At 41.2% G+C, this 26,865-nt stretch overlaps 1 protein-coding gene across 1 annotated transcript in view; it reads left to right on the top strand.

Moving 5' to 3' along the window:
- Nucleotides 1-26,865, top strand: part of MACROD2 (mono-ADP ribosylhydrolase 2) — an 857,094-nt gene that overhangs the window by 800,091 nt on the left and 30,138 nt on the right. The window contains exons 12-16 of the mRNA XM_032183905.1: nucleotides 7,740-7,802; nucleotides 11,177-11,245; nucleotides 20,826-20,903; nucleotides 21,546-21,620; nucleotides 22,220-22,330. Of these exons, the coding sequence (XP_032039796.1) occupies nucleotides 7,740-7,802; nucleotides 11,177-11,245; nucleotides 20,826-20,903; nucleotides 21,546-21,620; nucleotides 22,220-22,330 (396 nt within the window). The remainder of the gene's footprint in view (nucleotides 1-7,739; nucleotides 7,803-11,176; nucleotides 11,246-20,825; nucleotides 20,904-21,545; nucleotides 21,621-22,219; nucleotides 22,331-26,865) is intronic.

The raw sequence follows: 26,865 nt of genomic DNA, 5'->3' as shown, positions 1-26,865 counted from the left end.
TAGTGTAAGGCTTCCCCTTCTTGCATCTCCTTTCTATACCATGATTTTTGCAGCTTTGCTGCTCACTGCCTTGCTTCATGGAGTGGGGGATATATCGTACACACTGACGAAAGCCAGCAGTGCTGGGGCTTGTGCTCCTTCCCTGATGCTGGGGAGGCATGTGCAACAGCTGTGGTGTCTTAGGTCTGCACAACAATGTTCAAAGCATCTTTCCTATGGTCTTTCTAACACTACTCAGACCAGATTGTCTGTCTCTTTAAGGTATGGATTAATATTAACAGGAGTCGACTTCTGATTAAGTTTGAAAATGTTACTTGATTTATAGCAGGCAATTCTTTTATCATTTGAGAAATTGTAGCTACATTTTTTCCTTGCATCCTACAGGGCAGTAATATTCTTCAATAAATTTCTGCTCCACTCGTGATATACCAGAAATTAACATCTAGACACATAATTATGCTTCAAAACCACATGCTCTTGTTCAGCCTTAAAAGTGCTACTTCTTATTAAAGTAGCTTAGAAGTTACTGCGTTCTTTTTTACCACCAAACTAAATCCTTAAATAAAAATTTAAATTAAGATAAAGTACTACAGATGAAATTCCCTGGGAAGCATGTGTATCAAACATGTCTGTAAAATGTTTCACCTTAATGTAGATTGGTTATATTTAAAGTGATGCTATTAACCCCTATCCACTTTGGTTGATAGCTTCTTTTTTCACTCTTGTTTTGAAGTCTACCATCTGTCTTGACTGATTACAGCTCTTGGAGTATCAGGTGATCACTTTCCACTTAACCTGGGAAAAAACAGGACGTTATCTGTATTTTTATTCGTATTTGCTCTCCGAGCAATCCCCTCTTAGAAGATTCTTTTCATTGCTGAAGTGGCTACTACTCTTTCATTAAATTGCTGTGCAGTGGTCACATAAGGTAGCTTGGAAAACACAGCTCATTTTGGCCTCCGTCGGCGACACGCGGTCTTGCCTCAACCATTTACATGCTCGGGTTTCTTTTAGCAGCCAGCTGAATGTGTATGTAAACTGTACCAGGCAAACAGTTGCAATTCCTGTTTTCACACTACATGCATCAGAGCAGATTTTCTTTCTCCTGAGATGAGCTAAGGTGCAAAATACTAGGTTAGTAAACTGACTAATGCGATGTTGTCAAAGAAGAATTATACGCAGTGACAAACCGACATACCTGCAGGGGACTCATCTGTCACCAAACTCCTTTCTCATTTCTAACCGTTAAGTGAATAACAGTAAAGCATTGTGATCGTTCGGGTCCAGCACAGAAGACAGAGTTAGTCCCTTAATTCTGAAAGGTTAAGGCAAAATGGTAATGCTCTTGTTTTGGTTCGTGTTTTATGATGTTTTAGCAAGCTTGATCTCCTGTATGTTTTCCCTGACAATTTCTTCACTTTGTTACATTGCTGCACTGCATGATATCAGGAACTGTATGCAAAAAAAAAAAAAAAAAAGAGAGAGAGAGCTTTTATGTTTCACTTTACCTGTGGTGCTTGGTTACCTAGTCTCTTAGGCACACCAAGAAAGTATGAACAGGTAGTAAATTGACATAGTAATGAAAAATTTATGATCATATCATGCACCTTTGCATATGGGGTCCCTTTCTTTTTCTTTCTGGTAAATAGAACTGCCCGTAGGAGTGGGAGTCAGGACTCCTCCCTTCTGCTCTTAGCTCTGCCTCTGCTTGCTGCTCTTCAGCACGCTTCAAATCACATGAGCAGTTTCTGTCCAATTTTCTCCCCTATAACAATATATGAATAGGAACACTTGCACAGCACTCTGTGTGTTTTTTGCATCAAAGTGCAAATTGTATCTTTGTCCTCTGTATGGACTGTTTATGATGTCTAGGGCATGACGTCCATATTCTGGTTGTTTTGGAGAGCTCAGGCTTCCAGGAGATGTCTGCTTTCATCTGTTTTGAACAGACACAGTTGCGGGTTGTCAGAAATAGCGATGATCAGCATCTCTGGCAGTGAAATTTTAGATGTCTCTTGCCAGGCACCTGCATTGCAAAATCGGAATCACGGTATGTGTCACGCAGAAGAATTACATCCATTGAGAAACCAGCCTAGCACAACATTCCCAGCAACGTTACAGATGAAGAGGGTTGGGACAAATCTGAGTGCTGTTGTCTTCTAACCACCTCACTTGGTGCTGTCGCTGTTGGCCCACACGTTGTCCCCTGGTTCTTCCCTAGCCAGTAAAGACAGAGTGATGCTGAGTTGCTTGCCTTGTGATCCACAGAGGAGAGAGGGAAGGGGAACACGCCTAGCGACTTTGGTGGGCTTTAGATTAGGCTCCTATATTTCTCAGGATGTTAAACAGTGAAATATAATGGTGTTATTTTTAACCTCTGAGATAATCCTCATGAGCTGCAGTTTTCTCATTCTTTTCCCACACTCCCCAACAATTCTTGACAAAATGCCGCATGAAAATGAAAACCTGTTATTTATTAGGCTGACAGCTTCGCAAGGCTCGGTGCATTGATAGCAGAGCATTCAGGTCCATGTCTGCAGTGAGGAACATTGTTGAAACGGCAAGGGGGGAATAAGTCTCATAACTCCATTAAACAATTACTGCAGATAATTCTTTACTACCCCTCCTAAAATTTACCCTACAGGGGTTATGTGCAAGTAGTGATTAAAAATGACCTAAATCATAATTTAATTAAAATAAATTAAAATGCAAACTGAAAATGTTCAGTAACCTCAGGCCACCACCCTAATGATTCATTTTAATGCATGTGTGGTTCTACAATAATGGCCTTTGTGTGTATCTGCTTTTTGTTTTATGTCTGATATCATTTTGCCATTGGAACAGCCTTAAAATGGTTGCAGGCTGTATGATCTTGAGTGTACATACAGATCTGTGTGTGCTTTCTTTTCGTATATTAGGAGTTTCACTGAAGTCAGCAGATCTGCTCATGTGCCTAGAATGTAACAGCTGTAAGATTGGGGTCTGTATTTTTAATTTTCTCATTAATTAGTTTCCCTGTTATCCTAGAAGAACCTTCACATCATTAGTATGATTGTTGTGGCAATATTTTTGTGCTGTGAAAAGGACAAATCAAAACTGTGGCATCTCTTATCTGCCAGATCCCAGTTTGCATTTGTCACAGAAGCGTGGCCCCGCTTTGGGAGAGATCTGCCAGCCTGACCGTGGGAGATTTGCATGGTTGGTTGCCCCCAGGGGAACCGGGGATGCTCCTGGGATAGCAGGAGCCATGCGAGGATGTCACAGGGTCAAAGCCGGTGCTCAGGGTTACGATGCAGATATCTGGGAAGGACAAGCGAGATTCGACCCTCAGGCATTGGCCCTCTGTATCATTTATTCCTTCTCTAAGAAGGAGGAGGTAGTCTGAAAGAGCCTTACTCTGACTGTAGATGCTCTGTGCCTGATAGTGTACTATTTTCTGCGTAGTGAAAATAAGTTTATTATTAATAACTTCTGTGTTGGAAGGGTGGAAGTAGACTGGTTAGGCAGAAATTCTTCCTTTGACTAAAAGCATGTTATCTGCAATTCTGTTTTCTTCTGGAGAACGTCTTTTTGCACCAGTTCTTGAGACATTGACTGTAGCCTTAGCTCTAAAAACGTCTCTGACTAGTTATGAAGAAAGGGACTGCTGAAGAGTAGGTGTATGAGAATCTGGCACTCATTCAGCTCTGAAATGGGAAGAGCCAAGAGGCCAGCAGACTATTAATATTTTTGACTTGCCATGTTTGTCGCAAGAGCAGTGAAAGATGTAAAAAGCCATGCGCCTCCGGGCTCTGGCAGAGCAAATGGGAAGAATACTAAAACCTGCTCTGGTGCTGCTGCTGAGAGCTTGTCCCCTGGACATTCACAGGGTTCTTGTCTCAGCCCTCTCCCATCTGACTGCCGGCTTATTATTTGTCATATCATCTGCTTCGTTTTGGGGCTGCTCCTGCAGCTGGCATATCACTGTGCATGCTAAATACCTCTCCTTAACATAAAGTGGGCAGACGCTCGCAGAGTATCCGGTTTTGTAGCTTAGTTAGAAGTGCTGCCTGCTTTGCCAGCTTGCTGAGTGTGCTGATTGATTGCTGCTTAGCCTGTTTGCTACCAAATATAAATGAGGGTATATATCATTTGGGGAGAATTTCCTTGCTGGTCCCAAAGAAAAAGGCCAAGAGGGGAGAGCAAGCTCCTACTGTGCAGTAGTGAGCTTGGCACAGGAAAGGAATATACACAGCCAGGAGTAGATATTTTAGTGTCTGATGTGCTTATTTTGTTTGTATCAAGCTACTGTAATTCTCAAAGTCCTGTTTTTTCATCTGACTGCCATGCTGGGGAACAGAAACAGATGTTCCCATTTGTCTTTTGATGTGGCTCAAAATCATTTACATTTGCTGGCCTAAAATGACACGACATGTCATTCACCACTTTTTCCATCTCCTTTGGAGTGAGTGACAGATTGCTGTTCAATTACCAGTATAATGAAAAAGCAGATATTGCGAGGACAGTTTTCACCTAAAGGAAATGCAATCACCAGTTGCTGCAGTAGTGGAAAAAGAAGGATGGCAGACACTATAGAAGCCATCCAGTAAGAAAAGACATCTTTAGTATTAATAATGTCAGGGGGAAGACTCAAGGGAAATGCACAGGGCCTGGCTTTCCTGCCTGGAGAAAAGGAGAGCAGGGGTGAATAAAAATATGGTGAAAAACGGGCTTGCTTCTCTTCTAAAATATGTTTTCAGTTCTTTGCCTTGAGCTTGTGCTACTTAAAGCCTTCCCATTTTCTCGGCACCCAGTTCCAATGGAGAGCAATAATTACAGAAAGCCTCTACAGTAGAAGACACTCAGCGAGAGGTTCATTAGAAGAGAATTAAAAAAAAAAAATGGGAAAAACTGTTTGTCAAATGCTTTGGGATTAGCCACTTTTCCAGCCAACAGTTGGCTTTCTTACCAGTCTGTTCTTACTCTGCTTCCTCCCTTTCTCCTGAGATGAAGAGGTTCTCCAGGCCAAGCAGAGCTTAACCCTTTGCTCTGCGAGTCACTGCCTTCAGGATCACTTGCCCGCTCTTAATTTTTTAGTGTTTCCCTTTCTCTAATTCTAGCAAAGTCACTTTGCAGGCACAACATGTACTTTCCGTATGCTGATCAAGATTAATTCTCATGTCCTAGTCCAGTCAGTCTGTTAGACTGGGTCAGAGTACAAGAGGTGAAACTTCTGCTTAAAGTCTTCTACATTTTTATTTCGAGAGGAACAAAATGAAGTGTTACATGGAAAACGTGTTAAGAATCCAATATACAGTGCTGTAATTACCATTCCATTATTCCAGTTTTAAACAGTGAACCCCTAGTGAAATAATAGCCTTAGGATGGACAAAATGTACTGATGAATATGTGCACTGTCCGATAATCTGGTGAAGGAGGTGATCTGTTAAGCTTTCTTTTGAGGTGTAAGCTGGGTATGGGAAAGTGACTTTCAAAAAAGGTGTAGTCCCTCGAAATAAATATGAATGAATCCCTTAAATAATGTATTTTAGCCAAATAACTCATGGTTATAGTCATGCTTATTATAATGGATGTAGCAACAAGTATCATCTAGAGTTGTGGCTTTGCATTGTGAATGCAGTAAGGTAATTGCTGAGATGATTTTCAGTGATGTATTGGTAGCTACTGTTTTTGCCTGACCTGCTTTTTCTGAATATGAAGTTCTTCTGTGCGAAGCGAAACATGTTGCACTTGGCCATAATGAAATCCTTTCTGTTTTGGCACTGCTTGTTTAACGGTGATGCAATATTCTCTTTTGATCTGACTTAATGGTAAAGATTTTTCAAGTGTCACTGTGCTATTGCGTTACAGTATTGTCTCGAACGTACTGTTCCTTTCCACAGCTCTCCAGCTAGACGACTTTATCCCTCTGAAACACAGCCTGGTGACATAGAGGATTTTTTTCCTTTTTTATTAATTGTCTGCTGCAAAGCTTGCAAAGTCCCAGAGCTGTGTTTTAAAAGAGAAGGGGCAGGGGGAGAGAAGAGTTTGCCTTCTAGCAGGACCAACTTTCTAATTTGCGTGCAGTATGGTGCGTGGACTGGCAGAATGATTTAAAGGGAGTGGGGGCGAAAAGCCCAGCTGGTTTTATCAAGCCCTTTTGGTCATCCATGTAATGCAATTTTTTACAGGTTAGAGCCCACTAGTGTCGTAAGAAACGACAATCTCTAGTCATCTGTTAAGGCTGGTTAAAGCCAGGGCGGAGAGCTACCAGGCGGGCAGGAGGCCCGAGCCATGGCCATCAGCTGCTCCCTGCCTGCCTCGCTGGTCGCAGGCGGGGTGTGAAACTCTCGCTCCATCTCTTCTGAGAGCAGCTCTGTGCAGGGCAGGCCAGGAAATGCTTCTCCACGAGTCCCATCTGCTGGATGCCGAGATGTATTGCCTGCTGGAGGGAGGGCGAGCATCATACCTCAGCCTCTAAATCTTAGCCGAGTGCAGCGTGCAACCAGGAGATGCACGCTTGCTTCTGAAAAACACTTTCTCTGTTTTACTTCCATCCACCTAATTGCATTTGGGCTGCTGCTGTTCTCTTCAACAGACACCATGTGTTAAGTAAAAGCAAGGTGGCAGCGCGAAGAACTTCAACCGTGTTGCTTTAGAGAAGCTGTAATCAGAAAAACCCAGGAGCCAGAAAAGATCACAGCAAAAAATATGCGTATCATTATCAAGCCATTTACAGGCCCGGGAATGAATTTCCTTTCTCCCAGCGTATATGCTCAGCAGTCAGTTTTTCAAATGCCTCATTAGGGCTGGTAGTCAGCTGCTCCTCGCCGTCTTTCTCGCCATGCTGGAAGAGAGGGAGCACAGCCATCGCATCTGATCCAGGCTGCTGCACGGCAGCCTCTAATGTTGTTATGAAGCTAAAAGAGTGTTCTCCATCACTGAAAGTACACATTTCCCAATACGTTTCTGAGCGGGCCAAGCGAAGGTTAAGAGAGCTTGGTCTGGTGTCCATAGTCTGGCTTCCCCCAGGGTATTACTTTTCTCTGTGGTAATTCACTATTTGGTACCTGCCTTCAGAAAGGGTGCTGGAGGGAGGAAAATGGATAATGAATGCGAAAGCAAAGTAGCGGAGAAAATTGGGAATGAATGTGAATGTAAAAAGGGGGAAAATGCATTAAATCCTAGCAATCTCACTGTGGTTTATTTTGCCCTCTCCTTTGCAGTCATTTGTGATGCATTTTGATACTTTATGTTAAGTGGCATTGAGCCTTTTGCTTTAAAATAAAATTCAGGCAATTCTCCCTCTCCTCCTCTTACCTTCCATAGCTATTAAAGTAGGTTCTGCAATCTGAAGCACAGCCACTTCAAGGCTCTTGTGGAAATGTTACTGGAGGAAAATAATCCTAGAAAAAAAAATCTTTAGAAAATAAATAGAATAAGATCAAGCAACAATTTTATCCATTGCAGACAGTGTTTAGGGAAAGATATGTTTATTTTGTGTACAGATATTTCTCATGTGCCTACTAAGGTAAAAATCTTTAATCTAACCTCTCTTCCCCAGCTGGAAATGTGACGCTTTCAAATGTAGCTGGTTATGCTTGCCATTTGTTCAGTTTACCTTTTCCTCTCTTCCCTTTTATCACAGGGCCTTGCTGTAAATGAGCAGTTTGAGCTGCATTGGTGACAATTAATATTGCTGCTACTGTTATCAATAAACAGATGCATCATAACTAATTGTTGTGTGATTTTCTCGATAGGTGGTAACAGCACAGAGGAGAAACAAAACATGGAAGATACTGAGGGCCCGAGCCGAGAAGCAGGTTAGTGCACAGTTTCTTAAAGGACTTTGAGGTTTTGTCCACCCTGGAACAATAATCCTCGTCAAATGCTACTGAGGGAACACACTTGTAGATTTTCACTAGATTAGCTCTGAGCTCATGCAATTATGGACCACAACTCCATTCATTATGAACAAATGAATTGCAATGCAGGAATGCAGACTTCCCTCCTTAACCTACCAGCCCCACATTCCCTCTTTAAAGCAGACTACCTCTACCTGATCCTCTAACTAGAGAGAAATATTTCTACTACTCTGTCTACACCAGAGTAGCACTCTGCATACAATACAAAAAAGGGGAGGCAGGGGGGGAGGAGGGGAAGGAGCATGGGGCAGGGAAGAAATTTGGGAAAGGTGGAAGCAGTCTTTCTGTACGGAGAACCATAATTCTGAAGTTTTCAGGTTTCAATAAATAGTCTACACAAGTCTCTGGGGTTATGAAGATTTAAATCCATACAGAAAGACATTACATATACTGTGAACAAATGCCAGAGTTCACGAGCAGTGGATTTTGCAGATGGCATGATTATAAATTACATATTACAACGTAGCAAGTTCAGTATTTTAAAATGCAATGTCACTCCATGTTTGCAGTAGATGTTTTTCTATATTTTTTCCATTTCTAGTTATATTTTCCATCATGCCCAACTCTGTTCAATGCAAAAGACTTAAGAATTAAGCAGTTATCAACAGAGCTGATGTAGCAATCAAAATGCCTGTAAATACCCTTCTTTCCTAGGATTTCTTTTCATAGCATTACCTGCAATATGTTTCCTGGTTATTTTTTTCTCATAGCAGTGCAGGATGCTACCTTAATTCACATGAAAGATTTTTATAGAGAGAGATCTTTTTAATCAGACTTAAAGATTGTTATAAATAAGTGGAAAACTGAGCTGAAGAAGGCCAGCCAGTAAATGCAGCAGAAAAAAATAGGAAGCCTGGAGCCTTGTCTGATCTGTTTTGCATACTATATCTCGGCTCTTTCCAGAAGAGGAGCTCATTTGACGGGGCCCCTTGTTTGTCCCACATGGTGAGCACCATGTGTGTGGTAGCACAGCATTTCTCCCTGCACTCCCCTGGGCAGTCTTCTGCAACCGTGTGTTAGCAGCTGATGCTGGTGGCCTCAAGTACTTGAAGTCCCTCTGTATTTTGTGTTGCCTTCATCTCTGCTTCTTTACATCCCCACGCGTGGCACGCAGTGCGAGGTGAGGACACAGTCACACAGCACTCTAGCTTTGGTCTGGGGCCTTTTATCCTCCCCAGGATAAACATACTGGGGTATTTTGTACACGCTGAAGGATGTTTCCTTTCCTGGATTTTTACCGTTATGCTGGTTGGGCAGAAGTGTGGAAGGAGTTGACCTGTCTGAATCCAGGGTCTGTTTTAATCTCTTGCTAGGCAGGGTGATCTCTTTGCTCAAGCAATGCAGAGCTTTTAACTGTACCACATAATGCTTGGCTCCTAGCTCAGGATTACTCCAGCTGCAGAGATTCCTGTTAAACTCAGTTATGTTACTGTCTATAGATGCCAAATATAGCCCATTGTACTTGTCAACTATATTGACTCTGATGGTATGTATATTTCCTTGGTGTTTTGATTTGCAAAACAGCTGGAGTGATTGTGATACGTTTCATTTTTCCCCAGAGAAGTGAGGGGAATGCACGTCTCTTAATTATTACTTTGCTGCTGGAGGTGTGTTAAATGCATTGTGTTTTTTTTTCTTTTTTTTTCTTTCTTTTCCAAAACTGTCATTATGACTTGTTATGTTAGTAGCTGTCAGACCTGGTTTATCAGAGATATCGTGTATGCTCTTGTGCTATCTCATATTGGTAGTCATGTTTTGTTACTCTCATGAAGAGTGTCAAAGAAAGGATCGAGACTTTTTAAGTCCCAGATCCAGAAAATGTCATATTGCAGGAACTCACCTAAAGACAGCGTTGTTCCTACACATGAATCACCTCCTCAGACACAAGCACACAGCGTTACAGAAAAAAATTATTTGACTTAACATTTATCGCTACTGGTTCACCTACTGATAAGAACAGAGAGGTGAACAATTACCTCAAGTGAGTAATGTTCAGCTGATGAATTGCTGCCACTTTCCACATTCCTCAACTGGGGAGACAAAACATCATCAGGAATTTCTAGGATTGCTGCTTGTGTTCCCTTCAATGGCGGTAGGAAATGACCTGATATTCTAAGATACGTGGTTGTATGGCTAAAACAGTTCTAAACACCATGAAAGATAATTGTAAGGAGCAATCTCTTCAAATGTTCAAGTTCTTATTTGTGTTTGCTGAACTAAAAGGCATAACCTTCATCTGAGTGTGACAAATCACAAATCATTACTTTAATATCGTAAAAGAAAATGTTGGAGAAAAAAAATAGAAACTGTAGTCTTAGCCAGTCCATTACATAAAGATTTATATGTTCTTATTACATAGTACATGAAAAAGCCAGTTATAGCATACAAAGTCTGGCCTAAAATATTTCAGATATTACATTGCTGTTTTTTTTAATAATCTGCCCTCTATCCTATCATCAGTGAACTTCACAGTTAAGATGTGGAAAACAAAATGGCAGGTGGTTCAGAGCTCTTGTTTCAAGCTTGTTAAAAATACTCAATGACTATATTGTGGGGTGTAGGAGAGGGTCAGAATCACCAGAGGCAAGTCTAGTGAAAGAAAAGAAAGAATAAAAATGAAAGCAGGTTTCCAAAGGTTTTAGATTACAAAAAAAATGCCCAGAAAAAGCAACAGTGAAGGAGAAAAAAGTCTGTTAAATTCAGGTACTAATTACTAATTTAATCTATTAAAGATCATGGTTTTAGCAGTGTGCTTTGACATTCAACATCTATGCACCACAGATTTTCAGGGACTTGGTAAATTTTGGGCCTGATTCAGGAAAGCTTCTGTTTTCAGGAAAGCGTTTGCATTTAATCATTTTGATTCCAATGGGATTCAAGGACATGATTAAAGTTAAAGAATGGCTTAATTGTTTTTTTCTCAAAATAGATGGATTAAATGAAAAAAGGAATCTCAAAGCAAAAAGCAACAGCAGCCTATTCATGAAATTGATAGCTGTTCCTGTCTCTCTATTATGGGAAATTGAAATATGGACTTGAACTGGCAGTACTGTAATGTAAGTTTACCCCTGGCTTAGGGAAGACAATCAGACCAGTAATGGCCAGTGAATACAATGTGAATGGATGGAAGCCCAGAAAATCAAATTCAAGTATAGTATCGTGCCTCAGATAAGGTGTAATGCCTTTTTTTTTTTTTTTTTTTTTTCAGTAAACCGGTTCATCATTTTGCCTTCTAATGAATAACGTCTCTTTCATTTCCTTGGTTCTTATAGATGAGACGAAACCTTCAGCTGTAGCCAGCCTATCATCATCAGAAGCCACAGAGCCGTGTGAGGATAAAGGTACAGATTGTAAATTACATTGCAAAATATCCAATCCCAAGAGGACATTTCATAAAGCTGTATTTTTCTTTGTCTGGAAATTGCTAAAATCACAGTTAAACCATACAGAAATAGGTAAATGCTTGGATTTTGATTTACAAAAGTCTTTGTAATAAAACTACTTGGCACCAGCTGTTGTGCTGGTAGGAGAGATGCCATGAATTCCTAAGTCCCCTTGTTACAGAGGTAATGCTGCAATATCATACATGACATGTCAGAAATTAGCCTGAAGCTTGGGCTCGCCATGACGACTCACACGCGTAAAGTTAAGCGTGCACATCTATCTCAGCTGTGTTAGCTCCCTATTCAGTGCTCTCCTGATGGGGAGAAAGAAAAACACAATAGCTATAAACACATCAAGAGGAGACAGAAGGAGTTGAAGTCATAATTGAGAGGGAGAAGGTAATGTTTATCTTGTGCAGACTGTGCTGGGCACTCAGATCATTTAGTTTGTGATAAATATTTGAAAGTGTCACAGGGCCAAATGACAGGGAGTTTAGGAAACAAGAAAGAGAGATGATCTAATTTAAATGTTTCAAGCTGAGATTTTTCCTGTGGAGTTGTTGGTTTACAGATAGGAACCAGTGCACAGACCTACCGTTTTTGATACTATTATGATATCATGCTATTAATTGCTTGTGCCGCTCTATGGTTTCTGGCATTTGGGGGGGGGTGAAAGGGGGGTGTCAGGAAAAAGCCTGGGTGATTTATAAAATGTTCGCTACTGGTAATTCAAAACAGGAGTTGTGCTATCTATAATAAATGCAGTCCATCAGTACAGCCTTCAAGAAAGCCTAATAGAAAATTTTAATGCATTTTACTGAGATAACATAATTATTAACATCCATTAACTTATTTATTTTAAAAGATTGAATGTTTAATTCAGTGTCACTGCTTAACTCTCTTCTCATTTTTCTAGATAAGTGTGATGGGGTGTGAGATCTTGCCCTTTTGTTCCAAAAGAACATGCTAGAGAGCCCACATACTTACCTGATTATGAGTTCAAAGCCTTGCACAGGTTGATTTAAGTGCTCTCTCAACTGATTGATTGGTACTGTGTGGAAAAAAAAGCCCTCAAACCCTTGCCAGAGTACTGGCTTTTGCTATTGATATCTTCACAGATTAAGGTCATGGCAAGGCTAGTTTAAGGCAGGAATACTGATAGATTCAGCCCCAGCCATAGCTGGCAATTACCTGTCACTCATCACTCTTTTCTCACTGACACTTGGCCTTTTTATGTATACTGTATTTATGTGATCACCCATTGGATGTGCTTTTTGATGCTGTGTAATGTGGGGCCCACAGTGGGTTTTTGGATTAGGATTTCTTGTTGTCTGCAGTCTTTACCAAAGATACAAATGTTTTGCTAGTGCTTTGAGTGCTTGCTCATGACTCTGACACCCGTTCCTTCTGATATGCTGTTCAGTGACCATCTCTGTGTGTGTTTTTGATGCTCCAGTTTTTTGACCTTTTGTATTAGTTGCCTCTTCTCGGGAAAGTAGCTGTTTTTGTGTTATGCCTCTCGCTTTTCCTATAGTATTCTAAGAGAATAATGTTTTCTCCTCTTCTCTCAAGAGGCTGGCAGAAGAAGAGATGGTGACCTGAGTAGCCCAAAAGGTCATTTTACTTGGATGTCCTACTTCTCCTCAAAAATAAAACAGAAAGCATCCGGTAGGGGAAAAGGAATGAGACAGACTCTCCTCCATATATTTTGTGTGTAAAGTCATGCTAGTACAAAGGAAGGAATGTAGGGGAGGAAAGCCTGTTTCAGAATTAGATTGCTAGTTGTTTAAGGGAAAACCAAGAGTTTTGAACAACGAGACTGCCTCATCCATCAGACCATTGTTTCAATCCTTATTTGCATTAGCATATTCTCAATTTTTCAGATTTCAGATGTTGAGTTGGTTTAACATTGAACACCGGTGTTACAAAACACTTGCTACTGCTTGGGAAATGGCACTTTTACAAAATCCTGGCATTTCTGAAAACACCTGCTGCTCCCGAAATAAATTTCAGCCTTCAAATTGTTTGCCCACTGAGTTAACGCAGCTAAAACCTGCCAAGTTCTGGAACATACTAATTTCTGTAGTTTATCTTCAACTAAATGACCTGGATGTAAAGCATTCAAAGAAATTATGTTTTTCTATTCCTTTCATCTAATTACCATGGAAAAAGATTTGTGGTGAAGAAGTCTGGGCTACAAACTTCCAAAATGCATGGTTCAAACCACTCAGAATAGGAGGTTTCCAAGCCTGCTGTGACAGTTCAGCAGTCTCTCTAATGCCAGTGCACAGAAATGAGTATTTTGATATGGATTAGCATCAGCTAGTAAGTTTTCCACTCCCTTTTTTTCCCCCACATATTTCTGGGATCAGAAAATAGTGAGCACACTGAAATGCTTCTTTTCTGTTCTAAAACGTGCGGCTGCTCAAAACGGATCTCTCTGTCTCTCAGCCTGAACACTGTGGCTTGGCAGGCCAGATACAGTGATAAATTCTTTCTCTCCCTTGGTTAGGATGATTTCTGTGTTGACTTTTATCATAGCTCTCAATGAATATTGCCAATGGCAGACTGTCACAAAGAGGGTTCTACCAGTCCCACAGTAGCACGGCTCAACACTTTTTGGTAGGGTCCGTGGCAGAAAACTGTAGGTCTCACACCAATTCACGCTCTAGAGGAACTCACGCTCTTCAGGAACATGTTCCTAGTCAGGAGAGCACTTTAACTTGTTGGGAGTTCATTCAAGTGTTAATTTTCTTCTCTTCCAAGGGGCATTTGAAGCACATGCATCTCTGCTATCATGAAGTCCTAATATTTTTTCTTAACTGGAGCCTTCTTTATCCTTTTATTTATTTATTTAAACGCAAGGGGAAGGATGGGAAAAGGGAAGTACAGCTCATAATAGAATGTGCTGAACGGTGCACGAATCATGCTTTGAGGAGCTCTGGTGAAAAATGAAAATCTACTGTGGGATTACACGTCCCACGTTATTGTGTGCTCTTATCTTTCCTGTCATTCATAAGACATTCTGTCCAGAAAAAAAATTCACATGGGCACAGTTCACATATGGCCTTTGAACAGACAGAACTTCCCGAGTGCCCTGTCCTCAGGAAACAAAGCAGAATAGTCATATTACAAGAATATCAAGATGTTTGATGTTATGCTGTGGAGGTGTCCTCTTACTACAGCCTGTGCCAAGCTTCTCTTTCCACTGTCTGGAAATAGAGCAAAGAAATGTTGCAATTTTACCCTTGAAAACTCGCATGCATATCTATTAGCTCTTGAGGAGAGAGCTGACACCTCTCGGCAGCACCTTCGTAGTGCTTCATTACTGTGCATATGGAAGTAGATCCTTTATACACAGTGTATTTCAACTTAGAGATGCTCCTCTTTATGGAGTGGAAGGACAGAAGAAAGTGATTAAGGCCATTAATGTTTATGCAGCAGATAAAACACATATCAGACAGGCTGCGCTCAGTCTGGTATGCCTGTCCACACAAGATTGTGCTGGGACTACCAACTCGTTTTAAATGGACCGAGTGCATGTGTGAGAGAGCGTGTGTTCTTCATTTTGCTTCTCATATACCTGTCCTACTGATTATTGTTTAACCTGACTTAACGATGGGGCTTTCTGGCAGAAAAGTTTTAAAAGGAAATGGATTTAGCACAGATAAAGAATGAACTCCCCATTATGTAATCACGGGAAAGTTTCTGTGCACAATACACTGATTTTAATTCATTAGCACCTCATAAGAACTGAATTTTCATTTGAAGGTCAACTAAATTAAATCATATGCTAATTAATTTTAAAAATAAAGCAGCGATTAATTATTTCCAGGTGTTCACCAAAGTCTGCGCTCCTGCGGGAGTGCCATTTAAAGCAAGTCACTATTTTTCTACATTCTCTGAAATGGAGTCAGGTTCAGTCAGCTGGAGAGTTTATGTTGTCAGAGACTGTATTAGGTATATGCCTTGGCTAGAGCCGAGCCCTAAAAACTCACTTTGTGCAACCCAGAAGCCTGCAAGTATCTTGCGTGTAAAACATACAGGATATATAATTCCTGTTTGGCCAGCTGTAGTTCTCACCATGGAAAAATCTCGGTGTCCTAAAGACATAAATGATTGAGAAGGGATAAACGGAAAGATACTGCATTTCAAATCCAGGGGAGCTGGGTAAATTGGCATAAATTAGACATTGATGAGTGGGTGAAGTAGACTGACTGGAAGGTCAGTGTGCTCAAAAAGAGGTGTTTAAAATCAGCTCTTAAGTATATATTAAGACATCTGAATGAATGACCCGATTTTCAGAAGTGCTGAGCGCTCAGCAGCCACCAATGAAATGTTTTTACTTTACCCTTGGGCTATGATTAGGCCTGGAAAATTTCAGCCTGAAAAATTTCAATTATAGGTAACTGAGAAAGAACCTTTTTAAATGGAAGAGTTTCAACACCCCCAACCGTAGCTGTGGCTCCGCGTGCCAGCTGCCGGGATAACATTTTTCTCTCCCTTGGTTAGAATGATTTCCATGAAAGCAAATTGGCTAACGCAAGCTAAATGGTGTAGTGGTGGGGGGTTATTCATTTGTTTTTATTTTCAACCAGCTATGTAACCATCAGCATCTCACCAAATGCCTGTTCTCTTAGCACCCTGATGATGGTCAGTGTGAGGTGTACGTGATGCAGGTTACTCACTTTTCCTTTCCATCTGACCTATCTGTAGCATTGTGCATCCAGACAGGGTCAAGGCCATAAACTACTCAAGAGGTATTTCTGCTTTACCATTACGCCTGCACAGGCAGCTGCAACAGCTGACACTAATCTGCTTAGCTGGTTTATTTAAATCCTACTTATTTTTAAATATTAGCTGACCCGAAGCCATCCAGCTGCGCTCCCGTCAGTCCGACCAGCACCTACTCCTTGCAACTCCTCTCTCCTACCTTCAGCTGGGCAGCACCTTCTCCTGGGAAGGGTCTAACTGAGACTGCCAGGTTTTTCTCAGTGTTTTCCTTATCCAGTGCCCCACGCAACGGGCCCTGCCCTGCCGGCGGCAGCAGCAGGGTGCCCGGTTATCTTACCAACTGCACCTTGAATGCCTCTTGTGGACAGAAGGGGAGGTTAGAGGAGATGCCCTCCTGGCAGCTGGAAGCATGAGCGAGTGGGAGTGTTACCCGCTGGACCCCACCTGGGGAGATGAAGTGCCTGCTGTATCACCCGAACACTTGCAAAAATCTCTCTACAGGTTGTTGCGCCTAAAAAGGTCTGTTTTACCAAGCCGTATAAACTTGGGCTCAAATAAATCTAATCCGTCATAAAGATAGATTAAAATGAAATCTTGGTGGATATAAAAATAACATTTTAAAGTCAAAGCTCAAGAATATCTCCCTAACTTCTTATAAATCACCATTTTATAGTACTTCATTTTAACACATTTTCCTCGGTTTATGAGGCAAAAGAATACCCTAATCATGTGGCAGCCTCCGTGCACACCATTACCTGTAATTTTAGACGCCTGCTTGATTTCTTTCACTCTGGAAATATTCCAGTCATTTTTCACAGTATCGTGCTTAAAAAATAAAATGCACTGAACCTTCTTCTTTCATAATGGCCAGCTTTTTCCCTCTTTAATCGTCTTACAGCTCCCTAAAATGTGGTGATTTATCTATGCTGTGTGCAGGACCCAGGTGTGTTGCACATTAGAAATGACTCAGTAAATAAGCCATACAGAGAGTAGCAGGGGAAGTGAATTTTAAAAGATCATTAAAACCACTTAACATTCAGATCTTACCATTTCTCCTCTTCCTAAGCATTTGCAAAATTTTGTTTGAGCAGTGTTGCTTTGTACAGTCAAAAAAAAAAAAAAAAAAGAATGACATGGAAAAACAGTGGGGTTTATGCAGTCTTTATACAAAATAGTGTTTGATTATGGGCAGGAAGGGTAGGATTGATAGCTTATTGCAAGCTACACAGTTTTCTTGGAGTTGAGTTCAGCATGCAGTTGGTGTATTAGAACAGTAATATGTGTGGTGAGTATTCTGACCCTCTTACTTAATGTCCAAATATTTTCTCCAAGAGTTTTTAAAGGCTGGGGTTAATTCCCATGTCTGTGTAGCCATACAACCCTACGAGATAGTTGTTTCAATACAACGGAGGGGTGCAGAGCAAGCGGGGTCAGAGTGAGCCTCCTTACGTGGATACTGCCACTGCAGGTAAAGCAGCCACCAGGTAAAAGCAGGTTTGAAGGAATTCATGGGCAGGTTTGAAGGGATTCATGGGTTTTACACTCAGATGTTCACAAGCACTTCATTGCTTTATGTGCAGTAGATTAAAGTGGCCTATCTTTGATTTATTTATGTCACTAAATGTCGTGTTTGGTTCATTTGTTTGTGATCAGTGATGACACCAGGAACCATGCTACAATGCAGTATCAGAAGCACTGCTCACTTTCAGTCCCGCCTGGTGCAATGCTGACCCTTTACAGCCCCAAAGCAAATGGTGCCCCATGTACATCACCAAAAAAATAAGCATACTTTGCTGAGAAATGATACCCTCACTAGGGTTCTCTGGTGCAACTTGACAGATGAATAGCTGTGTTAGGAGATGAATGACACTGCTTGATACCATTTATACCACTGCTTTATACCATTTAAAAAATCGGAGTTAGTTCCTAGCCATTTGGTGATGGATGAAGGCTGTAGGGATGTCCAGAGCTTGTGCGGACATGGGGTCTTTTAGGACTATCGTACTGGCCTAAGCCCAGTTCTGTATGGCTCTAGAGGGCTAAGTCAGCACAAAAGACCACCTCTTCCTGAGCAATGCTGCTACTCTACTGAAAACTTTCAAAGAGAAACTTGTATTTAGTCAGCATTTGTGGGATTCCCACCACTGCTTGCCAACTGAAACAGATGCAGCGTTCTTGCCTCATATCCAATTTGGGACCAGCTTTTATTGACCCGTGCATTTAATCTTACATTTTTTACTCTTGCCTGCCTGAGATTTTCTTCATAAATCTGGGCTTATTCCTTTGCTTTATTTTATTCTTGTTAATCCTAAAAGTAAATCTGTCTTTGGACCTTTTGGCTTGAATATTTGATCTACTATTTGCATTTGAAAAGAAGAAATCTTTGATATGGTCTTGACCTTAAAGATTTTGAAACTCAGAATCTACATGCTAATGCAGCTACTGATCTCTCCTGCTGAAATAGGAACCGCAGGCTCCTTCAGCGAGGCAGCAGCTCCTGCCCGTGTTCTGCTTTTTTCAGAAACATGCTTGACAAAAAAGAACATGTGCAAAATGAACATTTTATGTTGCCTGGAATAATTTTGAATCCTGTGCAACTGAAATGCTTTCTCGAACCCTGGAACAATTAGGAAACTCTTTACATCCAAAATGAAAGTTCAACATTAAATTGCAATCCCATAAGAATAAACTGTGCGCAGCCAGGTATGGGAATGTCTGAAGACGGGCCAAACAGCACGGATGGTCTGTTGCTGTGGTGCCTAACGCTGGCACTGAGCACAGCAGTAGGGTCAGACTTCCAGCTGTGCCCAGGGATGGAAGTGCAGACAACTCCTCATGCTGCACAAGAACTGTAGTTTGCCATAAGCTATTTGGTGCTGCACGACAAAAAGCAATGTGAGGGGGCACATACATCAGCGAAGCACAAGGCTCCTTAAACTCCATTTGTTGCTATTGACCAAGGCGCGTAATTGTTCCTCTGATGCTGCGGATTGATTTTTGCATGAAATTGGAGTCATTCCTCATTCTGGGAGGAAAGGTGGCACCTATGGACTGAGATTAAAGGCACAGGTCTGGCAGTATGAAGTACTGTGCAATCAGCACTGGATAAGATATCTCTAAGAACCATATGGGACAGAGGAGTGTGCACCTCACCCACGCCCAGCAGGTAATATCACACTTCTGGCTCTTTGAAGGGCCCTCGCTGCAAGGAACTTAAGGAAGAGGACTTCTGAGTCCGTGTTAGTCAGTAAAGTACCATTTGCAAACATGCAACTAAATCATACCAAAAAAAGATTATATGAATTCAGAATAGAGGGCTAGGGGTGGTACAAACCTTGGCTTGCTTGATATCCTGCAGGCTTTGTCAAAGACTTCAGTGAAGCCAGAATTTCACTCGATGCATTTAAAGTTTGTTTTAGATGTTGACAAATTCCCTGAAGATTTTTAGTGCCTTTCCCATTGAAGACCAAGAGGTCCTTCAACTTGCTTTTTGATTAAGCTTGCAATTTGATGAGATTCTAATTTATTTTTGCACTGATTCAGGCTGATAGGGTAATCCCTTGTAACTCATAGCATGACGTGGCTTCCTAGTATGAAAGGGCCAGCACAGTGGCCCAGCTGATAGCAGTGCTCAGCGTTTTAAGTCCACAGTAGGGTAGAAAAAAAAGTGCAGCAAGGGCAAATTTTAGCAAATTGTACATCAGTGAGATATTCTGCTTTCAAACTTGGATTTATAAACTTATTGTCATGCCATGAGAGAAGTAAGAAGCTGTGCAGGTAATTAAATATTTGCCTTGGGGGATTATTTGCAGTTAATTAAAGCCACACACTTTCACTGCATACCTTTTCTACAGATTATTAAATTTGGATCAGATGTTAACAACCCAGCTTTCTTGCTTATCCATCAGAGATTATTCTTGGCAAGTTTCAAGAAGAGAGTTTTGCCCGGGCATCCTTTGGTGTGTTGTAAGATCTGCTCTGCCATGTGATAGAAAGGGACCCTCTAGAAGTAGTGCCACGACAAAACTGTCATAAAGTAATTTATTGTCATGCGCTGTAGGTCTTTACATGCCATAGATCACTAGGGAGTGGCTCTGGTCAGAAAATGTTGTTTGACACACAAAAATTAATGCCCGGTGTATACGAAGACCACAGATAGAGTGTAGGGGCTGGATTTATACTGTCTGATTTAAAACCTCACTGTGCTACTGGTTCAGAGTATGGCTTTGGGCGCTTCATTTGCTAGTCTCCCTGAAAGCAAAAGCAGTCTTGGCCACGATAACAGCCTTGGGAGTTCTGTCATCTAGTGAAATGAGGCCAGGATTTGCAGTGGGATTTATAGGACTTAATGTTTGTCAAGCTAGGGAAAATACAGCCATGAAAAGCACTGGTATTGTTATTATTATTTTTTTAAAAAAAGTCATTCTATTTATTAAGTAGGTGGTCCACTGTGTTTCTCCTAGCTTTGTGACGCTCATTTCATTAGAAATAAGAGTCTCAGTAGCACTTCTCATTTTTCTTACGTATCCTTTCTTGACAACTCCTTGTCTAAGGTTTGTACCGCAGGCCAGAAACTGCTCAGTAAGTGTACGGCTTCAGAAATCAGTTTGAATAATTGAGACCCACGAGTATGCTTCTGTAGTGTGCGAGTCTGTGGTTAAGCAGCAGGAATTGCTATCCAAGTATCAGAATGCCAAGAATGAACCTCGCACCTAAGGGCCACCAGTGTCTGAGGAAACAGCTGGACTTTTCCAGCACAAAAAACGCTACAGGACATGTGTTTGTGTGTTTGCTGTTTCCTCAGACTCCCTGAAAGACTCCAAAGGCGCGCAGGAGAGTGACCCAGCACATCCTATGGGGTGCGAGCAAGATCAAGCCGAAGGTAAAGTTTTCTCTCAAAATTCTTTGAGACACAGATAATGAACCAGTTGGGAGCCTTAGTTCCTCCCATTACAGCATCCAGTGGGTTTCAGCCTGACCTCTGCTGCCTCAGGAAAATGCTGTCAGCAAGCAGAGGTCCCATGCCACACAGGCCTGGTGCAGTAATTGTTGGCGTTGCTGGCAAAGACACATCTCCAAGTGCGTGGGTTTCTAACCATATTGATCCAGAGGGCATAGCGTTGTTGTTGTTGTCTTTTCCTTCCTTTCCATTTTTTGTTTTCCCTCCCATCATCATTCTAAAAGCCTGTGGGGTGATTCTATTCCTTCTGATAAGCTGACCAGCAAGCGGGGGTGCTTTGCAACAGCTCCTATGAGAGCCAGTGTGTAGAGGCTGAGCTACAAAGAAAGGAAAAAAAAAATTGGTTCCAGGTCAGTTGTGACCAGACGTTGAACATCCTTAATGCTTAGTAGGTGGTATTTTCATATATGAAATAGTTCTAACATTGTTCATTTAATAGCAAAAGGCATTTCATGGCTGAAGAGTTCGATGCAGCGTGTTAGGTTCGTGCCGTGCCTGCCAAACCTGCTACTGCATGCATGCAGCCCTCGCACTGATGTCATTTTCAATCTGTCGTGCTAACAGGACAGCAGGATGGTGCTGCAGAGGAGGAGATGAAAACTGGGGCAGATTCCCAAAGCTCCTGCATGGAGATAGAAGGTACTGCATATGCATCACACTGTTATTGCTCGGATCTGAGCAGTAGTGTTGAAATTCCCTTTTGTTTTCCGTGCTTCCAAGAACAAAACTGTGGAGCTGAATCATCTTCTGGTAACCCTGACTTCAGCCCAGAGCAGGGGAGTAGCTGTGGGTTCTCAGTGACATCGGATGGCTTTTTAACGACTGCTTCCATTAGAGAAAGAAGTGAACACTGTGTGTTTTGTTCCTCTCACTGAGTGCTGGAGCCCTGTATGTTCAGAGCACAGAATGCTCTGTCCGCTGACCAGTAAAACGTTAGAGTGCTTGTGCCCCTGGGCTTGTGATGAGTCCTGGTGAGGGATGATGCTTTAAGCTAGTCATGGGGGGCTTTTTTGTGCCCAATCCTAGGAAGCTCAGCATACTGGAGGGTTGAGGCCTTGCTCTCATCTACTGCCCTTTGCATTTCCCCGAGATAGATAGTGTATCTGTGCTCTTGAGGGAAAGGATCCTTTTCCTTTTCCAGTGTTTTTAATGGTAATCTCTCTAGTGTATGTTAATCCTTTTATACAATGTACATTCTGAAAAGTCTTAGTGTTCATCTTTTTATCAAATTTATTCAGAGCCATTGTTGAACCAAGAAGACACAACAGAAGAGGAGAAACCTTTGATTCCCAATGCAGAGGAAAAAGAAAAAGAAGGAGGAGGAGGAGCACAAGTAGAAGAAGAGGAAGGTAAGGTTGCTTAAAAAAATAGAATGAGATAGGGAATTCTGCTGGGCTCACATTCTGCTTTTCTTCTGCTTGTCAGGAAACATGGTAATAGCACGTATAGAGGGATTTATTGAAAAAAAAAAACAAACAACACACCAACTTCCATATCTTTGAGTGTTGTTTTGATATACTGGATGTGCAGTCACGTAGGAATATAAGTGCAAGAAAGTGTACAATCAGATTCTAAAGTTATTTAAAATAAGCATACTTCTCATTGTTTTTTGGTATTAACGTGCTGATTAAACAACCAATTTCTGTTCATTTAAGTATCCTCTTGATCACATTCACTAGAAGCATCAAGAATATTTACTATAAATAGGCATGCAAATGAATTGTGAGGCCATTAATAGAGATTTAGGTAGTAATTAACTGAAACCAGTAATTCTAATAAAGAAACCAATATTTGGAGCGGGAGCACAGGGTCTTGCTGAAGCAGGATTTTTTTCCGAGAGTAAAGTATTTAAATCCTTAGTAATGCTTTTGTAAAGAAACTTAGAAGTTTAATTTTCTGTGTTGGATACTCTTCTGGGAGCATTACATTCAGTTCACCATTTGTAACAGCCATGTGGTTATGGAAAAAGAACATGTTATGTAAATAATTCTCTAATTGTAAAGTCACTGCAAGTTAATAATTATATGGTTGTCTTCCGTAGAACACGGAGATTAATTTTATAGTTCCAAAATAAAACCCAGACATGATTTTTACTGAAAATTCAGGTCAATACTAACTGCATTGTCCTAATTATGAACTCCTTTTCCTAGCCACTTTGACAGCAACTTAATTGCAAATGTGTGTTAGTAATATTGACACTTTTCTTCACAGCAAACCCCAGTTAATAGAACTTCTGTTCATATACAGCTAACCAGTATTTCTGCTCCTTTTTTTTTTTTTTTTTTTTTTAATTGCTTAGCCAAATTAAGACTAATCACATCTCTTTATTATCAGTCATGTTAATAGTATCGGGTTTGTACCATATTACTGACAGTGAAAACAGAATTCCTGTAATCCTTACTTCAAATCCAGGTATATGGTATTGCTCTACTTCAATTGCAAATCCAGGTTATGTAATATGAGCTGACTCTGATTGCAAATACCAAAGTCGTTATGTTAATTTCCTTCTAATAGAAATTATTTACATTTTATTTTATGCCTCATCAAAAGCAAGTTGGACAAAATGTACTTTCATTATTTGTGCATTTCCTTCCCTTTAATACTTGAGTGTCCCCTACAGCTAGTGGCTGTCATTTAGTTCTCAGTGGAGAGATTGTATTTCACCATCTGTTCTACCTACTATTAAAATATGCAACATTAAAGAAAAGAAAGTAATGTCAGAAAAGGGTTGTTCTTGGCACTTTTCCTTTTCCTGCCCCTGATTTAAAAGGCTCAGGTACTAAGTAAAAGGTTCTTTCCAAACATTGTGGAACGTGTTCCTACAAGGGGGCTCAGGTATTGCTCTTGAACAAGATCAGTCTGATCCAAAGCTTACTGAAGCTCATAGAAAGACTCTCATTGATTTAAGTGAGCTTTCGATCAGCTCCTTAATAGGAGGAGATGCTGTGCTGAGTCTACGTGCGGGCTAATGGCACTTAGGTAACTCCACGGATACTGTGTTTAGCTTTTTCTGAACATACTGGCTTTGTGTCAGAGAAAATAAATTGGTTTGGTTTTTGTTGTGTTGTGGTGGGGTTGTTGTTGTTGTTTGGTTTGGTTTTCAAAACAAAATGAAGTTAAGTCTTTCCCTTGCATTGTTTCATTCTTACACCCACAAGAACGTATAGGGGAACCTTCAGAGCTATTCTTGTCAGATGCTTCCCATTCTGTGGGCACATTGTCAGCCATGTGAGATTTGAAAGTTTGCCATGATGCAAGGTGAATCTGGACAAGGAGCTGAAAAAACAGAAAATCAGCTGAAGTTCAAGCTGATAAAATAATACATACTTCCCAAAGAGAGTCTCTTTTTAATAGGAAGAGATTACGGGGCATAAAACAGAGATATAACAACATTTCAGGTAACCCAAGTGCTATCGCATAACCTAATTCTTTGAAATTGTTTTCCAGCAGCATCCACAGTACATTTGGTGTACAATAAACCAGCCTATTTTTGCATAAGAACACTTGGAAAAAAGCTGATGTGGGGCTGCAGTTCCCATTAAATAGAAATCCGGTCATAAAACTGAATCCTAGGTGTCACAATGGTGGTTTTGACCTGTATTAGCTCTACATGCACAGCCCTGCGTAGCAACTACTGATCTGTAAGCTATCTGCTCTCTGTGTTCTACATCTGATTTTTTCCTGTTGTGTTACCGAGCTCATCCTGGAGCGAGGAGTATCACGTAACTGCCTCTCTGCTCTCTCTGTCTCACTGGGAGCCATTAGATGAATGGGAGTCCACTGTGACCTGTGCTGTCCCCAGCGCTGGAGCTGTGGAATCCACTAAATTGCCAACAAAGATCAAAGTCCCTTTCCCAACCTAAAGCTAAATTTCTGCCTAGTTACTGATGGTGGCTTTGAAGCCTGCTAGATTTTTTTTTTTTTCAGTGATCTGGTTTTCCTTGGAAAAAAAAAAAAAGTCTTTCTTGATGGTTTAGAGGCGTGTCTCAGTTTTCACAAACTTCTGACAAACTGTAGGTGTGCGGCTGATCAGCTCATCCGTGTGGTGTTGGGGATTTTAGGGCTTGCAGGGTCCTTTCTTACATAGCCCACATGGCTTCACAGCTCCAGGGTGACTCCATAGCCTGTAGTTTTACCAAGGAGCCGTGGATCCTGGTGCTCCCCAGGTTCTGGGGCGCCGTTCTGGGACTTGAAGAATCCAAGTTTTAGCAATTTAACTGCTCCATTGCCAGCAGAATGAAGTAAGCCAGATTACCCTGAAGAATGTAACGTTGTAAAGCACTGTGTGTGTTTCATAAAAACCTGGTGCGGCTTTTTCCAAAATCAGTAATAAAATACAGCGTGTGCCAATTATTCCCTATTTTCCTACTGTAACTTGAAGTTATATGTTATTAGGGAGCACCTGAAGAAAAAAGACCAGCTAAGATGCCTTTTCTGTTATTTTCCAACTACTATAACGCACCCATTCTAGTTCACAAAAGAATAATGAAAATATGTGTTTCTTATAAGATTAGGGAATATTCTCAAATCCCTTTATTAAAAAGCAGAGTCAGTGGTGATCGCTGACCTAGTTGCTGACTAGGGAAGTGTACGTGTTGTTAATACACCGCTTGGCAGCCCCTTTATACGTCCACCTAGAAGTAGTCCTGTCACGCTGTAATGATCATGTGTTCAACATTTAGCTGCAGTTTTGCTCAGCTCAATTTTTCTAGGAGACAATTTCCAGCAGGTCTGAATATGTAGCCATTTGCTACTCGAAGCCTCCTCTCCCTTCAATTTCTGTTTCTCTGTTTGATCATCTTCTGTATTTAGACTAAAAAAATTTGCCCTATGCTGCTGTTTGTAGGATTACTTGGGCTTGGCTGGGCATTCTTTTCCCCCTAAGAAGCAATTTTCACATCAACTCATTTCACAGCTTTGTTCTGACCACCAGAGCTGTGGGAGAGACCCTGACCTGGTGGCAGTGGGCAAGAGGAAAGTGGTGAAGCTATTCTGCCACTTCTGCATGGTTTTGGTGATAGGCTGGTTCATGCCCCAGACGTGTGGCTGGGCGGCATCCTCCCTGGGAAAAGAATATGTTTATTTTCCTCTGGACAAGTCCCGAAACACAGAAGCAGGTTATTGCTGAAGCACAATCAAGCATCAAAGTGCTGTAATTAATGCCTATGAAAAAGATATTAGTGCCCAGGGATTTAGCTTAAGAGCAGGACACAGCCCATGCAATTAGTCTTTCAGTGTGTAGCTGCTCCCCAGCCTTTTTGAGTGCTGTGTGTAGGGGACTGCAATAACCACCTTGGTTGTGTATGAACCATGTGATCCTAAGGCAGGCTTGGGAAGGGACCAGAGGGAGGTTGACTGGTTTAGATCACGTGCAATGTACATGATTTCCCGCAGTGCCAGGCCTTTGGTCACTGCCCTTTAATGTAAATTTGAATTCTGCCTCATTTTCTTAGCTAAGCCTGGTTTTGTTCAACCATCTTTGTTAAATGAATAGATAGGTACCTTTGTAGCTACCACGCCATCCGTTCTTCACTTAACTGGATTTCCAAGGTAGTTATCCATCTGTACATTAGCAAAAGAGATCGTTTGACAGCATGATCTTGGAGAGAATTAAATATTCAGAAACTTCAAGGAGAAAGAGCTCTCCATGTTTTACAGTTTCATTTTCATGCGTTTATATGATTTTTACATGCGTTGGTACAGTTGCAAATATTGTCAAAAGAAACTACTTTCTCTGATGTGACATTGTAGTTATAGAGAAACAAGGTACTTGAGAAAGATCTTTTGAGATGAACCTGACATCTTTATTCTTGAGTCATGGCAAGCATAACTGCCTTTTATTTCTTAACCAAACTTCTCAGCTTCAGGTGGAGATGGATGGGAC

This window comes from Aythya fuligula, chromosome 3, assembly GCF_009819795.1.
Source record: "Aythya fuligula isolate bAytFul2 chromosome 3, bAytFul2.pri, whole genome shotgun sequence".
NCBI classification, from domain to species: domain Eukaryota; kingdom Metazoa; phylum Chordata; class Aves; order Anseriformes; family Anatidae; genus Aythya; species Aythya fuligula.
Note: the sequence above shows the minus strand (reverse complement) of the source record. Positions and strands in the feature narration are given on the sequence as shown.